We start from the raw sequence: 24,731 nt of genomic DNA on the forward strand, positions 1-24,731 counted from the left end.
TGGGAGGCCACGGCCTCGCCCCTCCCCCCGCCGGCCTCCCGAGCAGGCGCAATGCGCTCCCTTCCGTGTTCCGCGCATGCGCCGTGGGCGGTGTCCCCCTCCGCCCGCCTGTTCCCTGAGGTAGCTCCCTCTGCTCAGCCCGTTGTTCCCGCTGGAGCGGCGCGGCGCCGGTAGCGCGGCAGGAGGGGGGCATTAGGGCCGCAGCGGCCCTCGTCGTTCCTCCCCACGGAGGTAGCAGCCCCCGCGGCGGTCCCTCTGCGCGTTTCCGAGCGGGGCGGCTGCGGGCGGAGCGGTGCGGACCGGTTGGGGCCGGTTGCCCGCGCAGGCGCAGGGCCCCGTAAACAGGAAGCGGCGGCGGCCCGGAGCGGCGGAGACAAAGGGGTTGTGGAGAGGGGACAGGAGGGACTCGGGTTGGCTCGGCTCGGCCCGGCCCAGCGAGCGGGGGTCCTGGCGGCGGGCGGCAGGATGGTGCAGAAGGAGGGGCAGGCGGCGCTGGAGGAGCCCCAGGGCAGCCCCAACCCGGCCGGAGTGCCCGGCGCTCCCTTAGAGCCGCCGGGCGCCGCCGCGGGCCCGGTCCCGGGGGGCGAGGAAACCGACACCGAGACGGAGACCGCGCTGGGCTCCCGCCGCTTCCTCTGCGGCGTCGTCGAAGGTAAGGGCTTTCTGAGGGGGTGTCCGATATCCCTGGGAGGCGGAGGGTGTGGGAGGACGGGTCGGGGGCTATTTGAGGGGGTCGGTATCCGCGGGAGACTGGGGCGGGGAGGGACTGGTCCCAGCTGGCGCTGCTGTTCCCCGCCTCCTCCCTCGATCCTGTGCGGCGCCCGGAGGAGCCCGCTCTGCGAGGGGGGTGGTGCGCGGTTCTTGGCCTGGGCTCCCTCCAGTAGAGAGGGCTGGGGGGCGGGGAGGAGGAGCCGCGGCTGCCGGGCGGGGCCGCTGCCCCTGAGGCTTGTGCTGGAAGCTGTGCGCTAGCAGGGAGTGCCCTTTGATGGCAGCTGCTCGCAGGGTGAGGACAGGCCTGGCACCCCAGCGAGCCGGTGATTCCTCATGGAGGCTGAGGCAGTGCTGTGGCTCGCTTGCTAGTATGGAGAGAGAGAGAGAGAGAGAGAAGAGCTACTATGCGATTATCCCAGCTGTACGTGCTCTTCCTGCATGCCAGAGGCTCAGACTCAGTTTCCTGGGTAGGGAATAGGTGATTCCATAGACATCTGTTCTGGAATGAATATTAAATATTCCCTGTTCTTTAATTTTAATTGCGCTGTGGAACAGTCCTCTTCTGTCTTTTGGAGTAGTTGAAGTATTAAGAGGTTTAAATTGTTGCAGAAGCTGCAGAATAAGGGGACTCTTTTTGTATTTCTCAGTAACTACAGAATTTGTCTACGTTTCTGACAGGTCAGTTAAGGTAGATGGTTGAAAGCCAGCGAGAAAAATGGTTTATTCCCAACATAATAGTTGATTTGGAATTGTTCTAAATTCCTGTGGACTGCTATTGTTTCTATACCTGTAATCAATCTCCAGTAGAACAAATTGATTAGCAGATGGAATGGAGAGTGAAACAGGCAGTTTATCAAAGTCGGTATCTGCCTTGCTTGCAGAATGCCTTTTGTTCATATCTTAAAAAGAAAAGACTGTTTGGCTCCTGCAAATGCCACTGTGGAAAGTGCACTAGGCCCAGTTAATGCCTTTATTTTTTAGAAATTACTAGAGTTTAAATACAGTCAACATGGAAAGAGAGAGAGATGTCTTTGATCTGTTAATAGACTTAGTGCTTAGACAGGTGCTAAATTGAAGGCTTTGGAGATAGATAACAGAGATTGTAACAACATGTTGTCTCATGTTTCTGGCAGTACACCTTGACCATGGATCACCTCTTCATCCAGGTTTATATTGCAACCACTCCATATACCATCATAATTTTTCTTGTCATCTTAGTTACGTTGTTGATCTCCTCTGGATGTATTTTGGTGCAGGTGTTCTTGACTGTGCTGTGCATAAAACAAAACAAGAAAATGGCCTCTGCCCAACAAAGCAGTCTAACGCTAGTTAGGAGTTACCAGTCTAATGTTAATATGAAGGAAAAAAAGGAAGAGGGGAGTGTTTAAAACCAACAAAAAAAAACCCAACAACAAAAAAAAACTTCTTGTGGTGAATGAGGGTAAACGGTAGTGGGTGAAAACATCTCTCTCTTTAGTGACTCAAGAAAATTATAGGAGTGAGAAAAACAGATTAGCTTTACAAGTGTAGATAAATACTTAAACGTAGTGCAGCAGTTAACACAGGCTAGAGATTTGTTAAGATTAAAGCAATGAAATGGAGAGTTTGGATCTTTTGTAGAAAAGAGGTGGGGGAAAGCGGCCAAATACTGAGGGAAAAATACTGAGTGTGCGCTCTAAGAATGTGAAGAGCTTATCACGTACCAAATTCACTGTTTTGGGGAGTAATGAGATCTAAGAGAATACTGGATGCAAAGCTCTGGTGCTCTGCCTCCAGGATGTCCTGGATTTTAGTGATGGAGAGCGTGGTAACTGGGATGAGGTATCTGGTGTGATGTGTTGACTTTGATTTGACCTGATACGCAGTCTTGAGAGAGTAATACAAAACCAGGTCGATTTTGAGTTGGACGGAAAGATCCAAGAATTGTCATCAGCTGGTGACATTAGTAATCTAAGAAATGCGGTGACAGATGGAAAAGTATCGCTTTGGATTAGCTTATTCTCTTCAGTCTTATTTTTGTCTATGTTACCTGATTTTCATGTTGTTTTTTTTTTTAGTAGCAGGCCCCTGCTCTACCTTAGACTAGTCAGTCTGAAGCAGTAGTATTATAGGTAAAGCAAAAGTGTTCTGAATGAGTTGTGAGACATAGGTGGTATTTGTTTGGAATCACAGTAATTCATTCCTTTTGTGGGTTGTTAACGGCATCAGTCAGAATTACGTAATGCTAGTGAAAATGAAAAATGTATTCTGGGTGAAATAAGCTGGGAGGTTTTCCTGCCTTGCAACTGCTCTCTTGTTTGTTCATCTGTTTAACTGTCCTCAGTTTGTCACTTTGCAGTTTGTGAGGAGTAGTAGTTACTCAGCTTTGCCACTCCGTGGTGCCAGTTAGACTAAGATCACTCTTTGAGAGACTACTTCTTAAAACCTGAGCCTGCTTTAAGCTTCTTAAAAGAGCATTGTTCACTTAACAGGTGACTGAAATACTCGCTAATATATGGAAAATGCTTCAGTTGCATCAGTTTTGAGTTCTGAAAGGTCGTTGGAGGATGTTTTTGACCTTCATGAGACCAAATATTTGCAGACTTACAACGTTGAATAGCTCTGGAAAGGAAGACATTGTCTGCCTTTTGAACTGGTGTTCTGTGAGGACTTGTGAGCTTTGTGTATTAGGAGCATCATTCATCACTGAGTGGCCGTGCTGTTTGAAAATAAGAGCTTATTAAATTTCAGTGTTATTTTAGTCTCTAGTCCCTGCACAGGCTGCCAAGCTGAAGCTTTGTTTTGAAGTGCCCACTTGTGGTTGAACTGTTTGCACATAGATCTAAGTGAATTTACTTGACTAAGAGTGCACTGAGAGTGCTTTTTAAAGTATTATGTTTCTAGAATGGAAGGATTAGATTTAAAACCAGAAGCGGTTACAATTTCTGTGGAATTCCATGACTTTGAATATAGACTATTCTAAAATCACTTGTGTAGATGCTTTTATATGATTATTCAAAGACATAGTCTTAGCTTGTAGAGATGTGGAAGTTGTAAAGTAAGGTATCAATTTGCAAGTTAATTTTGACAAGGAGCCTATTAAACTGAATAACAGGAATAAAATCCTAAGCATTTTCTTGACTCACTTGTGCATTTTTTTTTAATTACACATCATCTACCTCAGCATGTATTTATGTACTCTGTGTATTTAGCATTCTAATCTGTTCTGCTGATTAAGCATTTTTGAGCTGGGAGATATTTTCAAGTGTCGTCAGTGTTCACATTACGATCAAATCTGTTTTGCAGGTGTCTGGAGCCATAGTTTAAATAGGTTATGACTGTTCCGTCTGCTCTTACAATAATGCTGACTTGACTTGTCAAGGGCGTATTTTCAGGAATACAGTTTGGATTCTGAAAATTAATTGCTTCAGTGGCCAAAATTGTAAGACCTTAGATCATAAGAAATAAGTTATAATTGCATTTTACACGTAGATCAGTTTAGGTTATTGCACTTTCCTAATGCTGTCTAACTATCTTAATTTTTTTTTCTTTCTTATTTGGGAAGCTTTTGATGAACATAGCAGAAAAGGAAGAAGATGGTGGGTTGTAATATAATGTTTCATGGAGTAGGCATAATCTAACATCTAACAGGATAATTTTAATCTTGTTTCCCGTAGGATTTTATGGAAGACCTTGGGTTATGGAGCAAAGGAAAGAACTTTTTAGAAGGCAAGTCACGCTTCCTCTTACTGCAGCACATTCCATTGCAATATAATCATAATCTTCCATTTAAGCCTGAAAAGAATTATTGTTCTAACCTAGAGCAGCTTTTTGACTAATATTGGTATTCTTGGGGGCTCATATTCACCTTTCCATCTTGCCTAAACCAAATTTGTGCAATATCAGTAGTGTGTAAAGTTATTGTGAAATAATAGTATAACACAATGTTTAATGAAGAAAAAAAATGAATTGCATCAAGTAAAAGAATTAGAATTAGATCAAGGAAAACGTAGACTTCCTGAATTTGTAGACTATTTTCACAATGAAGGTTTTTTCCCTATGTTTATAGGCTTCAGAAGTGGGGACTAAATACATACCTATATGCTCCAAAGGATGACTACAAGCACAGGATGTTCTGGCGAGAAATGTACTCTGTGGAGGAAGCAGGTAATTGCCTTTATTTCCCCTCTATGTTTTCTATAAAAAGACTTTTGAATGAATTGGTCATTGCTACATATGCCTGTGTGTGTTTAATGACAGTAGCCATTTCCAAAGGTAAGTGGAGACCTGTTCTTAATACCCTGCAGATGTATGTGGTGCAGCTTTGGTACAAGCATGGATTTACTTCTTTTAACTATAACTGTACAGGTGATTTCTAAAACCGCTTTTAAGGCTTTGTCTTATGAGATTTGCTTTTTTTTTTTTTTCCAGAGAAAGGTTACTCGAAATTATTCCTCTGGCTATTAAACATCTGGGCCATATTTTCAAGTAGAAATCACTTACTTCAGAAAAGAAAGAATCTTGAGTGAATAGCATGCCCTTTTATGTGATTCATTAAGTGCTTGTCTCAGTGAAGACAGCCCCAGTTAGAAAAGCAGCTTCTGACTGTTTAGTCAGAACATAAGACCTGTTGTGAGGCTTTTTATCCACCTCTGGCGTTTATGGGATCTACAGTGTTTTATTAGCGTATGGGGATTATCGTTTTCCTTGGGTGAGGGGAAAAATGATACTTGCTTGAAATTAAATAATCCTTCTTGGAGACCACTTTGAATCACTGCAGAAATATAATCTAAAGGATACTGCAAGATCATTGCCAATAACAACAAAGATTCTTAAATATTCTAAAGATGACTGTATTTATTCATTATATGGACAATTAAATTTGAAGTTTGTTTCTTACAGCAACTACTTCTACATAGTGATGTTAAAAAAGCCCTTTTTCATGTGCCTTGAGCTTCAGTCATATGAATAGTATGTGAATCAGTGTCATGCAGGGTGATATTACTACAGTGAATTGTCTCAGTATGTGTGAGAGAAGTGGGAATAGTGAGCAATAAGTCTAGAGCTGTTGGTGTGCATACTGTAAAAACAGACTACATCCACACTTGTCTCACAACAGTGAAATAAAGAGAATTGTAAAAATCTTTTAAGGATTTTAACATGGAAAATAACAATACAAGGACAGTTATATTCCTTTTGGCATAATTTCTGAGAACTCTTCCAAATAATTTTGTGCTCTTTGGTGCTGTGTTAGTTTTAAGAAATTCCAGCAAACTCTTGTTGTTGTTACGGTAGCAGAGGCGTCTGCGTTTTATTGTTTGCTTAAAATGATGTCTGAGATTTTTTCTTAATTGTTGAGTTCTTCTGAAATACTTGAATTTGATTTACAGAGCAGCTAATGACTCTAATATCAGCTGCACGAGAACATGAAATAGAGTTCATCTATGCAATCTCACCTGGACTTGACATCACTTTCTCCAATCCTAAAGAGGTATCCACATTGAAGCGCAAGCTGGACCAGGTAAATGTGACACAAACTTACCGCAGTTGCAGTACTACTTAATTTCAAAACTTCAGTACCCTGCTCACTCTTGCAGCTTTTCACTAGCTTCTTTAATGTTTTGAGCACTAGCATTAGTTTGGATGTCTCTGAACACATCCATTGGAATTCTTCAGGTTGTATTGCAGAAGTGGCCAGTCATCATCTAGATTTTTAAAAAAAGTCTCATCTTGTGTTGGATTCTAAAGGCTATTCTTTGGAGCTTGTCTTCAGAGTATTTTAGGGCCTAGAAGCCAAGATGCGTTTCCAAAGCAAGAGCTCTTATCGCTTTTGGAGGCACACCTGACACGCATCTTCTTTGTTCTCCTAATTGACTGCTCTCCTTTGTCCAAAAGCTGTTACAGAGTTAGCTTTTTTTCCAGCTGTCTGTCCAGTGCGATCAGCTTTGGATTGTGAGAACTGGAACAGATTACACGTCTTTAGAGGCCTAATCTTTGAGAGAAGCAGAGCAGTGGGTCAGAGACAGGCTTTGGTATCTATTCACAATGAATGCCTGTCTTACCTCCTCTACGTTCCCCCTCCCCATTCCTGTAGCTTTTCCTTATAAAAATTCTGTGGTCTGAGTTAAAAAAAAAAAAACAACCAAAAAAAACCCCAAACCTTTTGCTCTTGTCTCTTGTATTAGGTTTCCCAATTTGGCTGCAGATCTTTTGCACTGCTATTCGATGATATCGATCACAACATGTGTGCAGCAGATAAAGAAGTTTTCAGTTCCTTTGCTCATGCTCAAGTCTCAATCACAAATGAGATTTATCAATATCTAGGAGAACCAGACACATTCCTTTTCTGTCCTACAGGTAAAATGAGATGAATCCTTTAGTTCAGCCTTAAAGGAGGAGGCCTGTTATCTTACTGGTTGAAATGCTAGTTTAATGTATAATCACTGCTTTATTTTGGGATTGTTTGAAGAAATTGACTTAAAAAGAAAAATTTGAGTAATTCAAATACATGCAGAGGTTTTGCCAAATGTATACATCTCTGAAAGGCTTAATGCCAAGCAAAGAATGCAGCTTGATAGGGTGGTTCAAGAAGTTTGAACTGAAAAATAGGTTAAAGGAAGACGTCTATTTGACTTGTACCAAAATATTTTTGCTTCTTGATCTGGCTAACTGTTTCTCAGAATTTTCTTAAAGTAGAGGTGCAGAAATGTCTGTGCTCATTTCTGTTATTGGTATCTGTTTTTAATAAGATTACCCACTTCTACTAGTCCCTGAGTTACTTTATCTGTTTACTTCTTCAAAAAATAAGATGACTTGCACTCAGGTCCAGCCGTTGTTTTTTTAAATTGCAGGCTTCCTCTAATACCTGTAAGGGAGTGATAATATGTTCAGTGGTGTGGTTTGTTGCAAGAAAAGTTCAATTCAATAGCAATATTGTAATTGTTGTTAATTTGTTTATCCCCTTACACTGTAGTAGTTTGGTTCTGTTGCAGGCCTCCTCCTTAACTTTAAAGAGACATATGTTCTGGTGTTAATGTTTTTAGGTATTTGCACTTTGTAATCAGTCTTAGAGTTTCTAGTTCTCTTGCGTATTGTCTGCCATAAGCTGCTCTTCTTTGTGTGGACTTTTATTAGTTTTTTCCTCATTTTGACATTTGAGCAATTTTAAATAAATTCTCTACCTTTTCTTTCTGACATTTATGCTGCGTAGCATTCATAATCTCCTTTTTATTTATACTTTAGATTTTTGCACTTTTCTTTATTAATTTTATAGATGTTTCTCTTCTCAAATGGTAGTATTCTTTCAATGTGCTCGTGGGACAGTTGGGTGTGTTGTCACACATGCGCATCCTTCTACTGACAGTGACATTTTTTCTTGTACAGAGTACTGTGGAACTTTCTGTTATCCAAATGTTGCTCAGTCACCATATTTACGAACTGTAGGAGAAAAGCTGCTCCCTGGCATCGAGGTGTTGTGGACAGGTACAAATTGTTTGGCCTGGGTTGTTGTGGTTTGGTTGTTTTGTTGTTGTTGTTGTTTGGGTGGGGTTTTTTTGGGGTTTTTTTTTTGTTTGTTTGTTTTGGTTTTTTTAATTCACTGTTGATGTTCAAAATGATATCTCATAAGTATTTACTAAAATAAACTGTCCAACTACTCGGGGTTTGAATCTTCAAGTATATACAAAGCCCTCTGATTATCTTGTTTCCCTCTTAGGTCCGAAAGTTGTATCCAAAGACATTCCAGTAGAGTCCATTGAAGAAGTTTCTAAGATCATCAGGAGAGCACCGGTTATCTGGGATAACATTCATGCTAATGACTATGATCAAAAGAGGCTTTTTCTTGGGCCTTACAAAGGTCGGTCAACTGAGCTCATCCCTCGACTAAAGGGAGTTCTGACGAATCCAAACTGCGAATTTGAAGCCAATTATGTTGCTATTCACACGCTTGCAACCTGGTACAAATCTAACATGAATGGAGTGAGAAAAGATGTGGTGATGAGTAAGTATGTGTAACTGTTTGCTGGGATCTGTACTTAGCTGATAAGTAGGAGTCATACTGATTTTTTTTTTTATTTTATTGTTTTTTTAAATTATTATTTTTTAAAAAGTAATTCTAGCCTTTCCTTACAAACTTCTTTTTAAGATCACCTAGCATTTTCTATTCCATAAGTAAATGGCAGTTGCCTGAAAGATAACGAGCATCTAGATTGTTTTATTGACTTCTGGGAAGTATCTGTAGCACATGCTGTCAGACAATTTCTTAGTCTTGAGAGGTATCTATGGTTATATAAAAAGCCACTTTCAGCAGGCAATTTTAATGCCCAAATTTGACATAAGTGTCCGTGGATTTTATTTCATTGGAATAGAGGCAGTTCAGATCAAAAGAGAAACTCTGAATGCCAGAGTATCTAGTTTCTGCATACTGTCTGTGTTGACATTGATGGTGATTGTAGTTTTCTGTTTTGTTGAATTGGGATGTAATGCTTTGTCCTTCTTTATGAAATAAGGCTGTTAAAGAGTTCTTGAATGCCATGTCTAACATGACTTTTTTAAAAAAAAAAAAAGGAACTTGCATGATAACCTTTTAAAACTTTTCTCTGTAGCTGATACGGAAGACAGTACAGTTTCTATCCAGATTAAATTGGAAAATGAGGGGAGTGATGAAGATATTGAAACAGATGTTCTCTACAGCCCACAAATGGCCCTGAAGCTGGCCTTAACGGAATGGTTGCAGGAATTTGGGGTACCTCAGCAATACAGCAGTGAGTCTCATTTGCTATTCTTCTGGGGTCGGTGGAAAAATGGGGTTAAATGTTCGGTGCTTGCATTTAGATTAAAACTGTTTTACAGATCCTGGCAACTTGAATACATTTCTCTTGGAAGTGTATTCTGCCTTAGTAGTTGGGGAAAGTCTGATAAAGGAAGAAGAATGCTTGGCATTCTGCAGCATGCCTGTAGTGCCCTGACTGATCAGCAGCAGCAACCTTGATGTATGATCCTTTGGTGCTTGTGATACAAGACAAGAAACAGTCTGGATCTTGCTAGTTCCAGTTGTTACTAGACTTCCATGGGAACTGAGAGAATAGGAAGAATAGTCTTTTTCTTTAAGTGTTAGATTATTGTAAACATTAGTTCTGCTCTAGAAGAGTCCATGTTCTTACAGTTGTTTTACATGGTTTTATTTTTCTGAGTTTCTGTGTACAGAAACCAGCTGGATTCCTTCCAGCATTGCACAGGGTTCTTGTAGCAATGGGAGCTTGAGATCTGAGGTAAAATCTGTTTTTCTCAAATGTGGGTTTGAGGTGGTCAGAGTGCCCCGCTCTAATAAGCAGTGGTGGACTGGAAGAACCTCTTCAGCACCAGAGTGAAGCTGAGAGGAGTTATCCTTTTGAACTGCTATAGGATTGCTCAAATCAGCAAACTCAGCTGCACCAAAAACTTTGAGTGAGGAGTAGCAGTTAAGGTGTAATCTTCCTCTGCTTTCACAGAATAATTTAGGTTGGAAGAGACTTCTTGAGACCACCTTGCAGGGTGAGTTTAGAGAAAGTTGCTCAAGACTGTATCCAATCAGGTTTTGAATATCTCCATTAGATATCTCCTAGATTAAAGACATTCTTGCAATTGAAATATTTAAGCTTCAGTCCTTTTATTTTGGTGTGCGTTCTGTATTCAAGTAGAACTTTAACAAGTTAGTTGATGCAGAGGGAAAAAAGTTAACTTTGAGAACTTTTTATTCTGATGGCATAGTCAGAAATGCTGCTGGCAGCACGTAAATATTAACTAATTTTCCAAACTTTTTCCCCATCCTGTCTTTGCTTACCAGTTATGTGGAGGGGAAACTTGCAAAAACCAAAGTCAGTAGTTGTAATTACAATGGCGTAAGTGAACAGGCAAAGTACCGAAAGGAAGCTGCACTGATTGGATGCCGTGGCAACGGAATCATCCATGATTTGTGGAAGTTGCAGATTTGAATGTTGGTTGGTAGATACTGAAATCTCTAAATTTGTTTGTTCTTGTTCTCAGGTAGACAAGTGGCCCACAGTGGTGCTAAAACTTCTGTGGGGGATGTAGGGCCTCTAGTGGCACCATCTTCGTTAAATGCAGCAACTGTGGTTACCACAGTTTACCAAGAACCCATCATGAGTCAGGGGGCAGCGCTGAGCAGCGAGTCACCGGCCTTGGTAAAGGAGGAAGAGAAGAAGCAGTCTGATGAGGAACCAATGGACATGGTGGTGGAGAAACAGGATGATGCAGACAAGAATGCTAATCAGATACTGACAGATATTGCCGAAGCCAAGATGGCAGAGGAGTTGAAGCCAATGGATACCGATAAGGAGAGCATAGCTGAATCAAAGTCCCCAGAGATGTCTATGCAGGAAGACTCTGGTAGTGACATTGCCCCTATGCAGACTGATGAGCAAATTAACAAAGAACAGTTTGTGCCTGGGCCAAATGAGAAGCCTCTCTACACAGTAGAACAAGTGACTTTAGAGGACTTGCAGCTTCTCGCTGACTTGTTTTACCTTCCTTATGAACATGGGCCCAAAGGTGCACAGATGCTGAGAGAATTCCAGTGGCTCCGAGCAAATAGCAGTGTTGTCAGTGTTAATTGCAAAGGGAAGGATGCTGAAAAAGTGAGTGTGAATCTTGTTTCTCTCCTTTTAAATCAAAATCCTGAGCAATGTTATCTATTGTCTGTAACAGACTGGTGTTCCCCTTCCTAGAACCTGAAGGATACTGTGTAAGTAAGCGCAGGTCACAGTAACTTTCATTTCTCCAGTGGAATCGACTGTTTTAAGTCCTGTATGCTGTGTAGCCATGAAGGCAGTCTGGTGTCTCCGCTGCATCAGTTGACCACTGATCCCCATACTGGCCTTGCTTCTAACAGCCATAGAGAATACCCGTGAGTCATGTGTGGAGTGGTGGTCTGTGCCAGTCAAATGAAATAATGAATTGTATAGTCTTCCTCCATACTTAGAGAACCTCTCTCCCCTGGAAGGCTGTGTTTGATCTTGTGGATCTTTTGCCTCCATTCATAGATAGAAGAATGGCGTAACCGAGCAGCTAAGTTTGAAGAGATGTGCAGCTTGGTGATGGGGATGTTCACTCGCCTCTCCAATTGTGCCAACAGGACAATCCTTTATGACATGTACTCCTACGTCTGGGATATCAAGAGTATTATGTCAATGGTGAAATCTTTTGTGCAGTGGTTAGGTAGGTGCATTGGGAGCCATCATAATCCCAGATAGTATATTTTGTTTGTTTGTTTTTAATTAGCCCACGGGGAAAACAAAGTATTAGGCAAATATGTTTTCTTGGACGTGGGGTCTGGTTTGACCCTGTTTTAAAGGTTTTCTTGTCTCGCTATTTGAAGTGAATTTGCTTTGGTATTGTAAGTGAAGTCTGCTGGATGCTTAAGATTGGAGACCTTGATTTTCTTCTTGGGCTAATGAAACTTGAATCTCATCTGACACGTAAGTGTTGACTTTACCTTACTCTTGACTGAATGTGCACTGGACTGTGCAGTGTAACTCATTGGATAACCTAGTGTATGATTGGAAATGACACTACGAAATGTGACCACATCAGCCGTCTGCTGCTTGCTCTGTCTTGATAACATTATTGCTGTCTTCAACAGAACAGTTGCAGAAGCGACCTTTCAATGGGCCTGGCCAAGAGGAAGCTCCTCCCAGCCCTATGCGCATGCGAGCATTAGCGTAAGGCTATTCTGGTGCAAAATAATTTTCTTTAAACACTTCCTAAATTGCTGATTTTTAAATTTTTTTTCTTTTTTCTTTTTTTTTTTTTTGTAATGGATGGGAATTGTGGAGCTCTCTAGACAGATTTAGTCTGAGACTTAAACTGATCTTGAAACAGTTTTTTCTTTTTTTCTTTTTCTTTTTTTTTTAAATATGTGGCTTCATGGTTTTTTTTTATTTTGTATTTTTTTTTTTAGTTTTGTCTGGTTTTTTTTTCCTGAAAGATTTTTGGGGGATCCTAAGTTGGCGGATAGCACCAGCATGGCCTGGGTAATTTTAGTGACCTCATTTCACTTTCAGGTTTCAATCCAGCTGTAAGGAATGTGCTGTGGACTTGCTTGACATACACAGCAGGCAGCAAAGCTGATGGTCTCATGTCACAGTTTTTGTAGCTGTCACAAACCTCACAGTGGTAAACCATTACACAGCCTTGGTCTAGTCTTAGTGTTTGGATTGTCTTTAAATGATATTCTTAAACACTGGCAGGTTTAAGCAGGGACAGAAAAGACCTTTTTAAGTCATCAAGTCGGTCCGTGCTCAACAACTTCCTGTGTTCTGTGCTTATTAAATATCTGATCCCTATATATATGGCTGATAAAGAAGAACTTTTAAGACTGCCTTCTGCAAAGTACAGAGAAGAAAACTAGCTTGGGAGGAAAACTCTGCAGCACTGTAGTACGTCAACATGTCTGCCTAATGCCATTTAAAAGCTTTAGTTCATGCATACTTTTTAGACCAGTATAACACAACTCCCCTAACTTTTCTGTTCTTACTCTATGTTGACCCTTAGCTGGAAAGAATGCTCGCTTTTTGATAACTTAATCTATTTAAATCTTCAAGCCAAAGCTCTATACAGAGAGCAGCAGTTCTTGTAATCTTTAAACATTGAGGGCCCAACTTAAGACTGCATTTCAGAATTCTCAAACTACCTACTGATTTCGGCTGAAACTGTCTTCAGTTTTCAATGTCCCTGTAAAGTTTGGTTCAAGTCTTTAAATGCAAAAAATATGTGGTATAGTTCACACTAGAAGCCAGCTCTGTAAATACTAGCTCTAACTTTGGCACTGTTCTGTTCCAGTACTCAAACTCTTATTAGATAGTTGAAAAACTAAATTTGAGTTTTTCACATGTACTGTTTTAAATTCTTATGAACAGTGCTTCCGTGAGAGGGGATGTTTTTGTCTTCACCGTGCATTTTATCATTAGTGTAAAACCATATAAAGCAAAGATCTTTGATAAAATACATCATTACATAAAGCTAAGTATGTTACAAATCCAAACAAATTAGAAATCCAAACAAACTACTTCTCACAACGGTGTGCTCAATGGTCCACTGAATGTTCACTTTCTTCAGCTCTCCTCCCAAGTCCAGCTAGCATTCAGTCCCTTAAATTAGTGTGGCTGTACAGTACTATGGATTACTAATGACTTCTATTGTCTTCTTCCCCATTGTGTACAGATGGGAGAATCCTCAGCACAAGTTTCTACTGCTATTGGATGGACAGCGCCAGATGTTCACAGCGCGTCGTCATTAATTAATTAAAATGGAAAGGTTTTGTCTGTGAGGCAGCTCAGATAGATTAGATGTGCAAAAGGCATGAACTGAAGTCACATTTGCGCAGCGATAAGGCATTAACTATGTTTTTCATTTATACAGCTCTTCATTCACGCAGCTCTTTACTGTAATAATTGGAAGTGCTAGTTAAGTTGTAGTCTCAAAGGACAGACAGATACTGTCTTCCAAGTTATTGACTGAATCTCCCTGTGAAGGGTATCTTTTTACGTGAAAATTCTGAAATGTGGTAGTAAACGAAATTAAAATTCTGATGCTTGGATCACTTCTGAACTCTACCAAACTTAGGGTAGTTTTTTTTTTAACATGTATTTCTAAACTCTCATAAATGTCAAACTTGGCACACTTTGGGACTCTCTGACTAGCACAACGTACTTGTCTATACTGATCTGAGACTGTTACTTGAACAGGAGGTAGATTGCTGTCAACAAAAGGAAAAGAGTATTTGCGCTGCTCATCTTGTCAGAAAACTAGGCGGGTCATTGAAATCTCCACTTCAGATACTGTGGGTTGTTTGTTTTTTTGGGTTTTTTTTGTTGTTTTTTTTTTTTTTCTCTCCAGACTTGTCATTTATGTTATGTTAGTTGTTGAATGCTGTGGTGCCTTGCTGGCAGAACAGTATTAAAAGTCAAACGGCTAATGGAATTTTCTTTTCTAAAACAAGCATAAACTAAAGCTCACTGCTTCAGTGGGTCAGCTGTGGCTGGTTGATCAGCAGGGACCCTGGTGCATCTGATATGCTTGAGGAGGAAAAAATCAAGATGCTAAAAAGCAAAGCTAGTATCATCTGTGGCCAACAGGGTGTACTAGTTAAATTGTGAGTTAATTCCAGTTAGCACTACTTAGCTTCTTCACGCGCTAGCAGCGTTGTGAAGGTACAGCCTGGATTATGTAAATCTGCGTAGTCTCTGTCAAGAATACTGTTTCATACAACTGTCCTGGCTGCCTGAACTACTCCAGACTGTTTCCATGTGTTGCCAGTCCTAATTTTCTGACAAGATTAGAAACAATAATTACTAAAAAATGTGACTTCAGAAAGGTCCATTTTTTTTCAAGGGGCTGTGATAATGGCATTTGTTTGATCTAAAATTTACAGTAACAGCTATTGAGCCATATAGCTTCCAAGATGTCATCTTTTCTATATAGATGAAATTGATGTTTCTGACACAGCTACACACAAAAAAAAGTGTACAAAATGTCTGGAAGCTTATGTAATCTTACATGTCACCATTCTTGTGCCTTCTGGTCTGGAATGAGGTGTGCTAGCTGAATCACTTCGCCTGTTCTTAGACTAGTCTGTAATCAAAAACCTGGAATACTGTAATTAGCACACAAGCACAAAATCTTTATAAATCATACATTATTACAGCCTCCCCCCAAGCCCTGGATTATAGCTCAGTTAGAGAGCTTTTTCCACAAGTGTGTGTTAGCTTTTTGGACATGTTAGACACCCAGGAAATCCCCCTTCTCGTAACATTCTCCGCTTGGATCTGATCTCAACAGGGTGTCGTAGTCAATCTTCAGCACAGTTCTTAAGTGGAGACCAAGAACCCTGGGCCTTTAGAGGTGGTCTAGCAGGAGAGTTCCAGGTATCAATATGACTTCACAACTGAATGACATTTTTCTTTGTTTTATGAGAAACCTTTTGTTGCACATCAGAGGTCTGGAAGGATTGGTCTGCCGAAGGCTTTCTGGTCCAAAGCCCATTAGCCTTACAGCTTGGTTTAAAATAATTTTCCTCCCCTTTCTACAGTAATTTCTCAAGGAGATGCTGCCTGTCCCACGCGCATGCGAAGCGCAGCGGCTTTAGTTGTACATTTCACATTGTTTCTTTGCAGGTCGCACAGCATTTTTATCTGCGCCCGCAATTGCACAATGCGCGCATGCTTGTCTGCCGATGGGAATTCCATGAGCAAAAGGGATAGCCATCAGAAGTTCGGTTTCTCTCTAAATAAAACTGCAATGCATTTTGTTGCAAAGATTTCAATTGGCAAATATTTGTAAATCACTGTTTATACCATGTTCAAATTTGTTCATGGATTTTTCAGGCTCTATACTTTTCCCCCCTCACAGGTGCTCTGCGCGCAGCAAATTGAATCAGCGCATTGCTTTTGGGATAAAGCGTCTCCTGTGGCCAGTTAACCCTCTTCAGACCAAACCTTTCCTCCTGATATTCTATATTCTTATACAGAGACAGTGTAGATATGATTGGTAAAAAGTATTTTAAAGCAGCTAAGATTAACAGACTCTTAATGTGCTGTTTCAATCGCATATTTTAAAACACCAATTGGATATTTTCTATTCAAATAAGGTCTTTGCATTTGTAAAGCATACCAACCCCACCACCTTCTTCTGGGGTGCCTGCAAGTAGCAAATGTTAATTTGGGAGTCTGCAGTGCACACCCAAGAGTGATGGGTTTTGTTGTTCATACAGTCATATGAAGTATTTTGTTTTCACAGCGTTTGCTGCCTATTGATGGGGCAAATGACCTCTTTTTTCAACCACCTCCATTAACACCCACATCCAAAGTGTACACCATACGACCCTACTTTCCTAAAGATGAGGTAACTGCTTTTGACACTTGTCACTCTTACTGTTAGTGATACATTTCCTTTTGTGGCAACGCTGGTTACTTCTGAGTCCCGTCATCCCCTAATGAAACAGCTGTCCCGGTATCTTGCAGAAGGCACAAATGCAAGGAAAACTGAAGTTAAGTGACTTGCCTGCGGTTCAACAACAGGCTGTGCAACAGTACATGTACACCCACATCCTGATTCCAAGTCTCCCACCCCACTGCCTTTTAAAATCCAGGTGCCTTCCTTGTTTCTAAAAGGCAAGTTAAAGTTGTTTGTGGCTGGTAGAGGAATTCTTGCAGTGGGGACACATGCAGTGGATCAGCCTTAGGGACAGGTGTGTGTTCCTGTTCACTCAGTCATTATTGTGGTAACTGCTGGTGTTCTCAGAGCTGTAGAGGCAGAACGTTAATACCGCATCTCAAAATGTCGCTGCAAAATATGATGATACTTCAGCCATTCTTACCATTTTAGTTAAAATTGTAAGCTTTTTGGTCTGATTTTGAAAGAACTGATGTCAAATCTGCTTTGGAGTGTTTAATACTTTGAAACCAGGAATTTTTTATTAATCATTATCAATTAGAGCTTTTTTGCCTTTTTTTTTTTTTCTGTTGAAGGGATCCGTAGTGTAGCTTCATTCCTATTAGCTTAGCAAAAGGAATACTTGAAACTGATGTATCAACCAGCAGTTAACATTCTTCATGGATGCAGTTCAAGCAATGTAAGGATTAATGTAGCTTGAACTTTTGCGTTTGTAGCTACATTGAGATGAAACATGTTTCCTTTGGAATATAAGTATCTTGGTGGAGTTGGCAGCAGCTCAAATGAATCCAGACTTCGAAGCCAGTCAGAGTTCGCACGTGAAGATGCGTCCTTTACCTGCTGCTTTTAGGCTAGCTCTGTTCTGGGCTGTTCTCACGAGCAGTAAAGCAGCCTTTTGCATGCCTTAGTGCAAAGCTGGTTTGCTCCTTTGTAAGCAATGGAATTGATATTTCTAAGCCACCTAAACAATTGGTGATGCAGTTAAACATGCAGTCATAAAGAACATTCCTTCTGAGAAGGAGTTCCCTTTTTATGAAAGGAGGCTGGAGAAGCGTCAGATGCAAAGTCTTTTTATTGAAAAATGTGAAGTTTCTTATTTAAAGTGTGACTGATACAAGTTTACTTTTTAAAGAGATTCAGCTGAAAGCCTTATAGGTGCAGAAAGTTGGGATCTGGCCATCCTTCACAGTGGTTCAATGTTGCACTGAAACATTTGAGGTTTTGAAAAGCAACTTTGTAGCAAGGGTATTGATCCTCACTGAGTGTTTCATAACTAACCCTCAGGGTTAACCTTGTGCTGTTAAAATGTGCAGCAAATTGACCTCCAGCCTTTCCTTCCCAGCCATTCAACTTAACCGCAGTGCTTTTGACAGGCAACTTTAAGACTTACTTTTGGAAAGCAAGGTGAAAGATAGATCCTTTCTCGTAAAGATCTCTCTCATTCTCTCCTTAAATACCTGTCAGTACTAGTTTACAGTGGATCTGTTAGTGAAATCTCTCTAAAACAAAGTTGTTAGCTTTTGAATGCAACTGATTACTTGAAATCATCTCTTCTCTCCTCTTAGGCATCCGTATATAAGATCTGCAGAGAAATGTATGCTGATGGAGCTGATCAACCCTTCCATAGTTTACCAGATTTAATTGGAGACAAGTATGTATTAGGAATGGATGACCTGCAGGGATGGTTCTGAAGGATGAAGTCCTGACGCTGTACTGAATTTAGTTTTCAAAAGAGTGTGTGTGTGGGAAGAATTCAATGAGCATTTGATTAAAAAACAAAAACAAACCTGCCCTCTGCAGGCCTCAGGAATATGAGGTTTTGGTTTCTTAAAGATACCATTGACAGTAATGTCTCAGTTTATGGTCTGGTCACCTGTTGTGAGTTGTTAGGGGGGGAAAAAAGGACTTCTCTGAAACCTTGGTATAGTGAAACCTGTGTGTTGTAGTATCCTGTTATTTCTGGTTTTGTGAAAGTATATCTTAAGAGTGTCCATAGTCTGCAGTTACCCTCTGGTATTTTTTTTACAACCCAGTGTAGTTCTTCAGATAATTGAAACTTTTTCACGACCAGTCTGCAAGCTGTGACTGCCTTGAGTTTTTTCTGAAATACATGTTATAGATTACCTGTACCAACTTTTTAAAAGAGTAAGCAATCACTAGTGAGATTAAGTTAAAAAAAAAAAGACAAAATCTGAGCTGTGAAATGAGCTACTTTGAGTATTTTTTTGTGTGTGTCTCAAGTATTTAATTTAGACAGAACTTTGTAAAGAGGCTGCTCTGTGAGTGACAGGAAGATAGCTAAGAAAGGATGTGTAACTGATATAAAAAAATACCCCAAAGAAGATGGAAGAACAAGGAGGTAATGGTGGCAGAGAAACCAGGGGCAAAAGGTGAAGGAAGTTTGTGTCTCTAGTGAGTCAGAAGAGCAGTGTGTGTAGAATTAAATTATGGGATCCTGAGGTGCAGATATTACTCATAGCTGAGTTTTGACAGCTAATCAGTCTGTTAATGCTTTGTAGGAACTAATTCCATGACTGGATACTGTCGCTTCTTTGGATGACTCTAGGGTCTCTTCCAGAATACCTGAAGAGCATACTTGTTCAGAGTGACCTTCTTTGGACTGAATTTAGACACTTCTTTCTGCAGGTTAGTAGGAGGTCTACTCACCCTCAGCCTGGATTACTGCTTCGTCTTGGAAGATGAGGATGGCATATGTGGCTATGCTTTGGGAACGGTTGATGTGACTCCATTCATTAAAAAATGCAAAATGTCTTGGATCCCTTTCATGCAAGAAAAATATACTAAACCAAATAGTGACAAGGAGCTGTCTGAGGCAGAGGTTGGTATAACCCACAAGATCAGAACTGTGCGTTGAAATCTTTCTTTCCAAAGCAGGTCTTTGCTTTTCTCTTTCATTTTGAGCTTCCATGTAATTCAATTTTTATACCTTTCTGAAGTCTTTGAGCATGGTATCTGACATCTCAGAAGGTGACGCTAAAATTATTTGCTGCCAGACAGAGCTGTGTGTTATAATGCTCCCATGAGCTGTACTTTGGTAGTAATCAATGTGGTAAATGTAAGCCACCTTAATCTAGAGAAAAGTTAAGTTTTAAAAATAAAGGATTGCTTCTGCTCTGTTCTCCTGCAAAATGAGATGCTGCAGATAAGGCTAACCCCTGATAGTCACATCAGTTTAAGTATGGAAAACAAATTAAAGAGCATTTGGTTTTGATGTTAAACTCTGAGCTGTATGTCGAGTGTGACAGCTGTAAATGGTGCAAAATGACATCTCATCTTTAGCAAGTGCTAAAAATGAGTATCTTGAATTGATTTTGGAAGAAATTGGAAAAACTGTGTCGCTGAACTGTCAGAAATAGTGGAAAATTCTAGCTGATGCGTTCTTGTCAAGAGAAGAAATGTGTTTAATAGTAAGAGGTGCCAATCCACACCCGCATGTGGAAGGAGGCGTGAACAAAGCTGTAGCAGAGGCAGGCCAAGAAACACTATTTCGTAGCCTTTTTCTTTCCCTCTCGAGGGAAAGAATACCTTCCAGAAAATATTCTCCAGCAAGTTATGTGAATACAGAGGTTGGTGTCAGACTGGTGGGCCTTCTAAGAGAATCCCCAGCTGGTAAGGGCAGGGCAAAAATGGCATATATGACAGTGTGCCCTTGCTTTATTTGACTAGGACTTAGATGGACTCTTAAACGAGGTCATGGCTTTGAGGCCTTCCCACAAGAAAGCAAAGCTTCCTGGAAACTGAGTGAAGTGTTTGTCACTCTGTTGTGAAAATGGCCACTACTTCTAGGCATGTTTGGGGGAAAAGTGAAGTACGTTTTAAAAACAAACAAACAAAACCACAAAACCCCAAACCAAAAAACAAACCAGCTTTGCAGCAACTATCAGTGTTCTGGGGTAGGTATGACTAGAAGGTGTCTTAATAGCTTCACTGCTGCTATTGAAGTGGAGCTATTTCTGCAGTCTGTAGGGTTTATGACCTTGATTTTTCTTCATTTGGACAGTGCTGTGCTTCTAACTGTGTATGTAAATTCAGATTTTGAAGGAAAGCTAATACATATAAAGATAGTGGAAACTAAACGCAGCAAAGCTGTAGTAGGTACAGTAAGGGAGAGGAGGCCTTGATTTCCAGAAGTGTAAAGCCAAACTTCAGAAAGAAAGCAGGAGGTGTTTTGTGCTGATAAACTAGCTTTTTCCATTGAGATGTTTAAAAACATTTTATAGACAGTTTGTAGATTTGAGGGGATTGCATTTAAACTTGACCTGTAAAAAGAATGATGTGGGCGTTGCTGGTGTTAGGATTCCTTGTGTGATGAGGTCTTCGTCTGGGTTGTTACAGCAGTGACTTTCAGTTATACAGGAAATGAAGTTTCGTGGTTAGTTCACTTGAGGCAGTGGTCCATAAAGGTTTTAAAATTCACTGACCAGCAGAGAGAGTGACTTGAGTATATTTCAGATTTGGCTTTGTCTGCTTCTGTGTTACCTCGCTTGATTGCTCCATTCTTGTGAGTTGCATGAAGTTAATGTCTGATGTCACATTCCCAAAGACCTTCCTGGGTGATCGCAATAACCTTTAGCAATCAACAGCATCCTTTAGTCATGAACAAAGCTTATTTCAAGCTAAAGACAAATTTGCCTTTGGGGCAAGTAGTCTAAGATAATTGCATGGACATTGGAGATATTTCCAGGCTGCTGTGAACAGCAGAGTACATGTGGGAGTACTGGACATCTGGAACGAAAACTGTCCATGGAAGATGCAAAGAGGAGGATTATCTGTGCGTAAACTGTTGGTTATGGGTTGGGTTATGGGTGTTCTCACTTGCAGTGTGGGTTACTGAGAAGTCATGCAAGGAGTCTTGCATTCTTCCTTTGACTGCCTGAGAAGCTTCTGTAGCCTGCCTTTTTCTCTGGAGTACAGAGAGCAACTCAGCAGGTAAGGAACAAAGTGGCTGTTGGAGGTGTAGTTGAAAAGCATGCTGATTTGGAGGTATACTCTGTGAGCAAAGCCTCCATTAACAAACACGAATGAAAATAAAAGGCTGGATAATGATTTAACTTGTGTTTCCCATATTCTTTTCAGAAAATAATGCTAAGCTTCCATGAAGAGCAAGAAGTATTGCCAGAATCGTTCCTTGCCAACTTCCCATCATTGATAAAGATTGATATCCACAAAAAAGTGACAGATCCAAGTGTGGCCAAAAGTATGATGGCTTGCCTGCTCTCTTCTTTAAAGGCTAATGGTAAGCTGCTTGCCCTCAACACTCCTTGTTTCCTACTTACATGTTAGTTCTAGGATGCAAGGTGAACTTGGGGTGGTTATATAATATTACCATACCATATTTGCATGTCAGCCTGAGATATTTGATTCCTGCCACAGTGAGCATTCTAGATTTAGGTGAATAATTATAAAAGTTAGCTATCCGAAAGCTTCTGCTGCTGCCTTTGGTAAAAGGTAGCTTTTCACTTTAGCCATTATCCTGCAGATTAGAAAATAGGAAGAACTAAGGGAGCAATTTGGCAATGAGAACACACGTTTTTACATCTTGAGCCACACACAAATGTTTATATTTCCCCTGCTGACATTGGTAATGATGCTTTTTCTTATGTGCAGCAGTGTGTGCTGGTGAGTAATTACCAAAACCTTCAATATGGGCAAGTACTTGGCTGTCTGCCTTACTGCGCACCTGAGGTTCACAGTTCTTTTACATGATTTGGTGCCCTCTTCTAGTGCAACTTTTCTGAGCCAACATCAGAGTTTCAGGATGCTTTTATGTTAAATAAAAGGTGTGTAGAGGGTTTATTCAGACTGACAAGACTTCTACAATGTGTGGTCCCATTAGGGATGGCCAGCTGTAAATCTGGTCTCTTTTGGGCACTATGCTCCATATGGAATTGGATCAGTGATTTCATTGGGTTTAAATGTTAAAACAGGTGGGAATTCTAGTAATATTTGATGTCTGTGCTTTTTACAGTAACTCTTCTCCTACAGTGTTTTGTTTGTTTCTTCCTTCTTCAGGCTCCCGTGGGGCTTTTTGTGAAGTCAGACCAGATGATAAAAGAATCCTGGAATTTTACAGCAAGCTGGGTTGTTTTGAAATTGCTAAAATGGAAGGATTTCCAAAGGATGTTGTTATCCTTGGAAGAAGCCTGTGAAGTCCTTGACGGCGAACTGTTCCAGTACTGTAGTCCCTTAACAGCTTGGCAGGTAGTGGTGGGGATCTTCATATGGTCTAGCTGCACAAAGCCAGCAATACGTCAGCTTGGTAGAAGGGGCTATGTGAAAATCACCCATCACACATTCAGACTGTAATTTGTTGGAAGAGGATAATGCTGCTGAAAATACTGTCTTAACAAAGAGAAACCTTGTCCTCTCCTGGTCCTGTGTGAAGTGCCAAGGAATCTTGCATGGGCTATAGCTTCTCGGAGGAATCCCTCTCAATCGGCTCTGTGGTTGATGACAGTTCTGCATTCATGTGTCAACAAGTGGTCTCTGGCAGAAGTATCTATAAAGATGCAGGTTTTTTTTTCTCTGTCAGAGCACGATGTGCGACTGGAAGTTGCAGAAATGGGAGGGATTGCTTGTGTCAATCAGCAAATTTAAAGATAAGTGGCTACAGTTCTGTTTTTGACTATCTTTATGCTTGTTGATAAAGCAATGACCCGTTGTCACTTCTGATGACCATTGGTTCAAGCTTTGTGCTTTGTTAGGGACAAATGTGCATTGGTCTGTGGCAGAAGTCACTTAATGACAAACTTGTAAATTTCAGTGTATATAAACTTAGCTGTATGCTGACTAACTTTTTGTTTACCAGTTTTTGTAACTTTTTCTTTTGAAAAGTGAAATGGTATAGGTCCAAGATGGCACTTTTGAATAACCTAAAACCACAATGGAGAACGAATCTGTCCTCAGCACTGACCTTTCTTATTGTGCCTCATATCCAGGGCTAGAAACCGACCATCTTGCATAAGGGGTGCGGATCCCAAATTGATCCTTCCTTCAGACGGCAGTTTGTCACTGCTTGAGGCTATCATTCTCCTGGGACTGAAACAGCAATTCACAGGGTGGTCTGCCGACGCATTTTGGTAACATTCGCACAGGATTGTGGATGAAAGGCGATGAGAGGGAGAGAGCTGGCCCACGGCTGGGACTTGTCCTTGGAACAGTCACCGTGTTCCAAAGCCTGTTCATACTAGTTTGATTAAGTCAGGGTCTTCAAGTCCTTCACATTTGTATCAAATAACTTTTCTATAAGAAATACCACAATAAGCACATTTTTACACATTATTTAAATGATTACCTACTTTTAAATCTTCGAAGAGTTTAAAGTTTTTACCCAGGTCTGACATGTTTGGTTATGGGATGGAATCGGCATGGTATGGGATCTGGTAGTAAGGTAGTTGCATCATTTATGAAATTGGTATTTCACAAAAGTCCCAGTGTCCCAGACACGTAATTGGCCAGTGGTATACACCTCGCAGTACTCTGCTTTCACCCGCTGCCATCAGCTGTCTGTATCTTCCTTTTTAATTTTCCTGGGTTTTTTTCAGTGGTGCGCAAAGGAAGTTCAGTTCCTTCTACAAGCCTCCAGCTATGTAGAAGTTAGGCAACCAATAACGGATGGCATCAAGACAGCAGTAATGTTGTCTGCCACCTGTAAGGAGATGCTGTGTTTGGCCTTCTGGTGCAGTCACATGCAGGATGGTTTGTTTTTTTTTTTTTTTTTTTTTCCCTTTGCAGAATGTGAACAATTTTTTAATGCGGTAGCGAAGTATTTAAGTTGAAACAAGTTCATTTCATTTTTAGAGAGAGGTATGGGGTTGTGCTATGGGATTTCATGTAAGTCAGAGCTGAATGCCACTAGTTTTTATGCAGCTTTGAGTGCATGTTGAGTAGCTGATACCTTGGTTTATCAGGTGGGAGAGTTTTGTTTCTTCATGGATACCAGAGTCAACTTATTTTATCTGGATGCATAACGTTACACCATAGGATGCTTGTGGCCTTATTTCTTGGCTTTTAAGAGTTGCCACATTTTCTCTTCCTATGACTTTGTTATTATTATAATAGGAGTTAATTGT

General features: G+C 40.7%; 1 protein-coding gene across 2 annotated transcripts; it reads left to right on the forward strand.

Annotated features, from left to right (window-relative positions):
• The first annotated feature begins 112 nt into the window (after nt 1–112).
• On the forward strand, nt 113–23,452 carry OGA (O-GlcNAcase). Of its 2 annotated transcripts, XM_086751811.1 has the most exons (16): nt 113–652; nt 4,368–4,419; nt 4,760–4,857; nt 6,081–6,211; nt 6,876–7,047; nt 8,074–8,172; nt 8,405–8,689; nt 9,294–9,452; nt 10,714–11,324; nt 11,730–11,904; nt 15,526–15,611; nt 16,483–16,587; nt 18,204–18,289; nt 19,285–19,477; nt 21,736–21,895; nt 22,672–23,452. In XM_086751811.1, the coding sequence occupies exons 1-16, from the start codon at nt 466–468 to the stop codon at nt 22,806–22,808; spliced, it is 2,736 nt and encodes a 911-aa protein (XP_086607937.1). In that variant the 5' UTR covers nt 113–465; the 3' UTR covers nt 22,809–23,452. The 2 variants fall into 2 exon arrangements, with proteins under 2 accessions (XP_086607937.1, XP_086607938.1); XM_086751812.1 differs by lacking the exons at nt 11,730–11,904; nt 15,526–15,611.
• The last annotated feature ends 1,279 nt before the right edge of the window (nt 23,453–24,731 follow it).

Source organism: Chlamydotis macqueenii, chromosome 7 (assembly GCF_036417535.1).
Source record: "Chlamydotis macqueenii isolate bChlMac1 chromosome 7, bChlMac1.mat, whole genome shotgun sequence".
Taxonomy (NCBI): Eukaryota; Metazoa; Chordata; class Aves; order Otidiformes; family Otididae; genus Chlamydotis; species Chlamydotis macqueenii.

Excerpts from the sequence above, each read along its gene's own strand:
- OGA (XM_086751811.1), top strand. The coding sequence starts at position 466 with ATGGTGCAGAAGGAGGGGCAGGCGGCGCTGGAGGAGCCCCAGGGCAGC. Across the intron at positions 653-4,367 it reads CCTCTGCGGCGTCGTCGAAG|GATTTTATGGAAGACCTTGG; the intron begins GTAAGGGCTTTC and ends TGTTTCCCGTAG. Across the intron at positions 21,896-22,671 it reads CTCTTCTTTAAAGGCTAATG|GCTCCCGTGGGGCTTTTTGT; the intron begins GTAAGCTGCTTG and ends TTCCTTCTTCAG.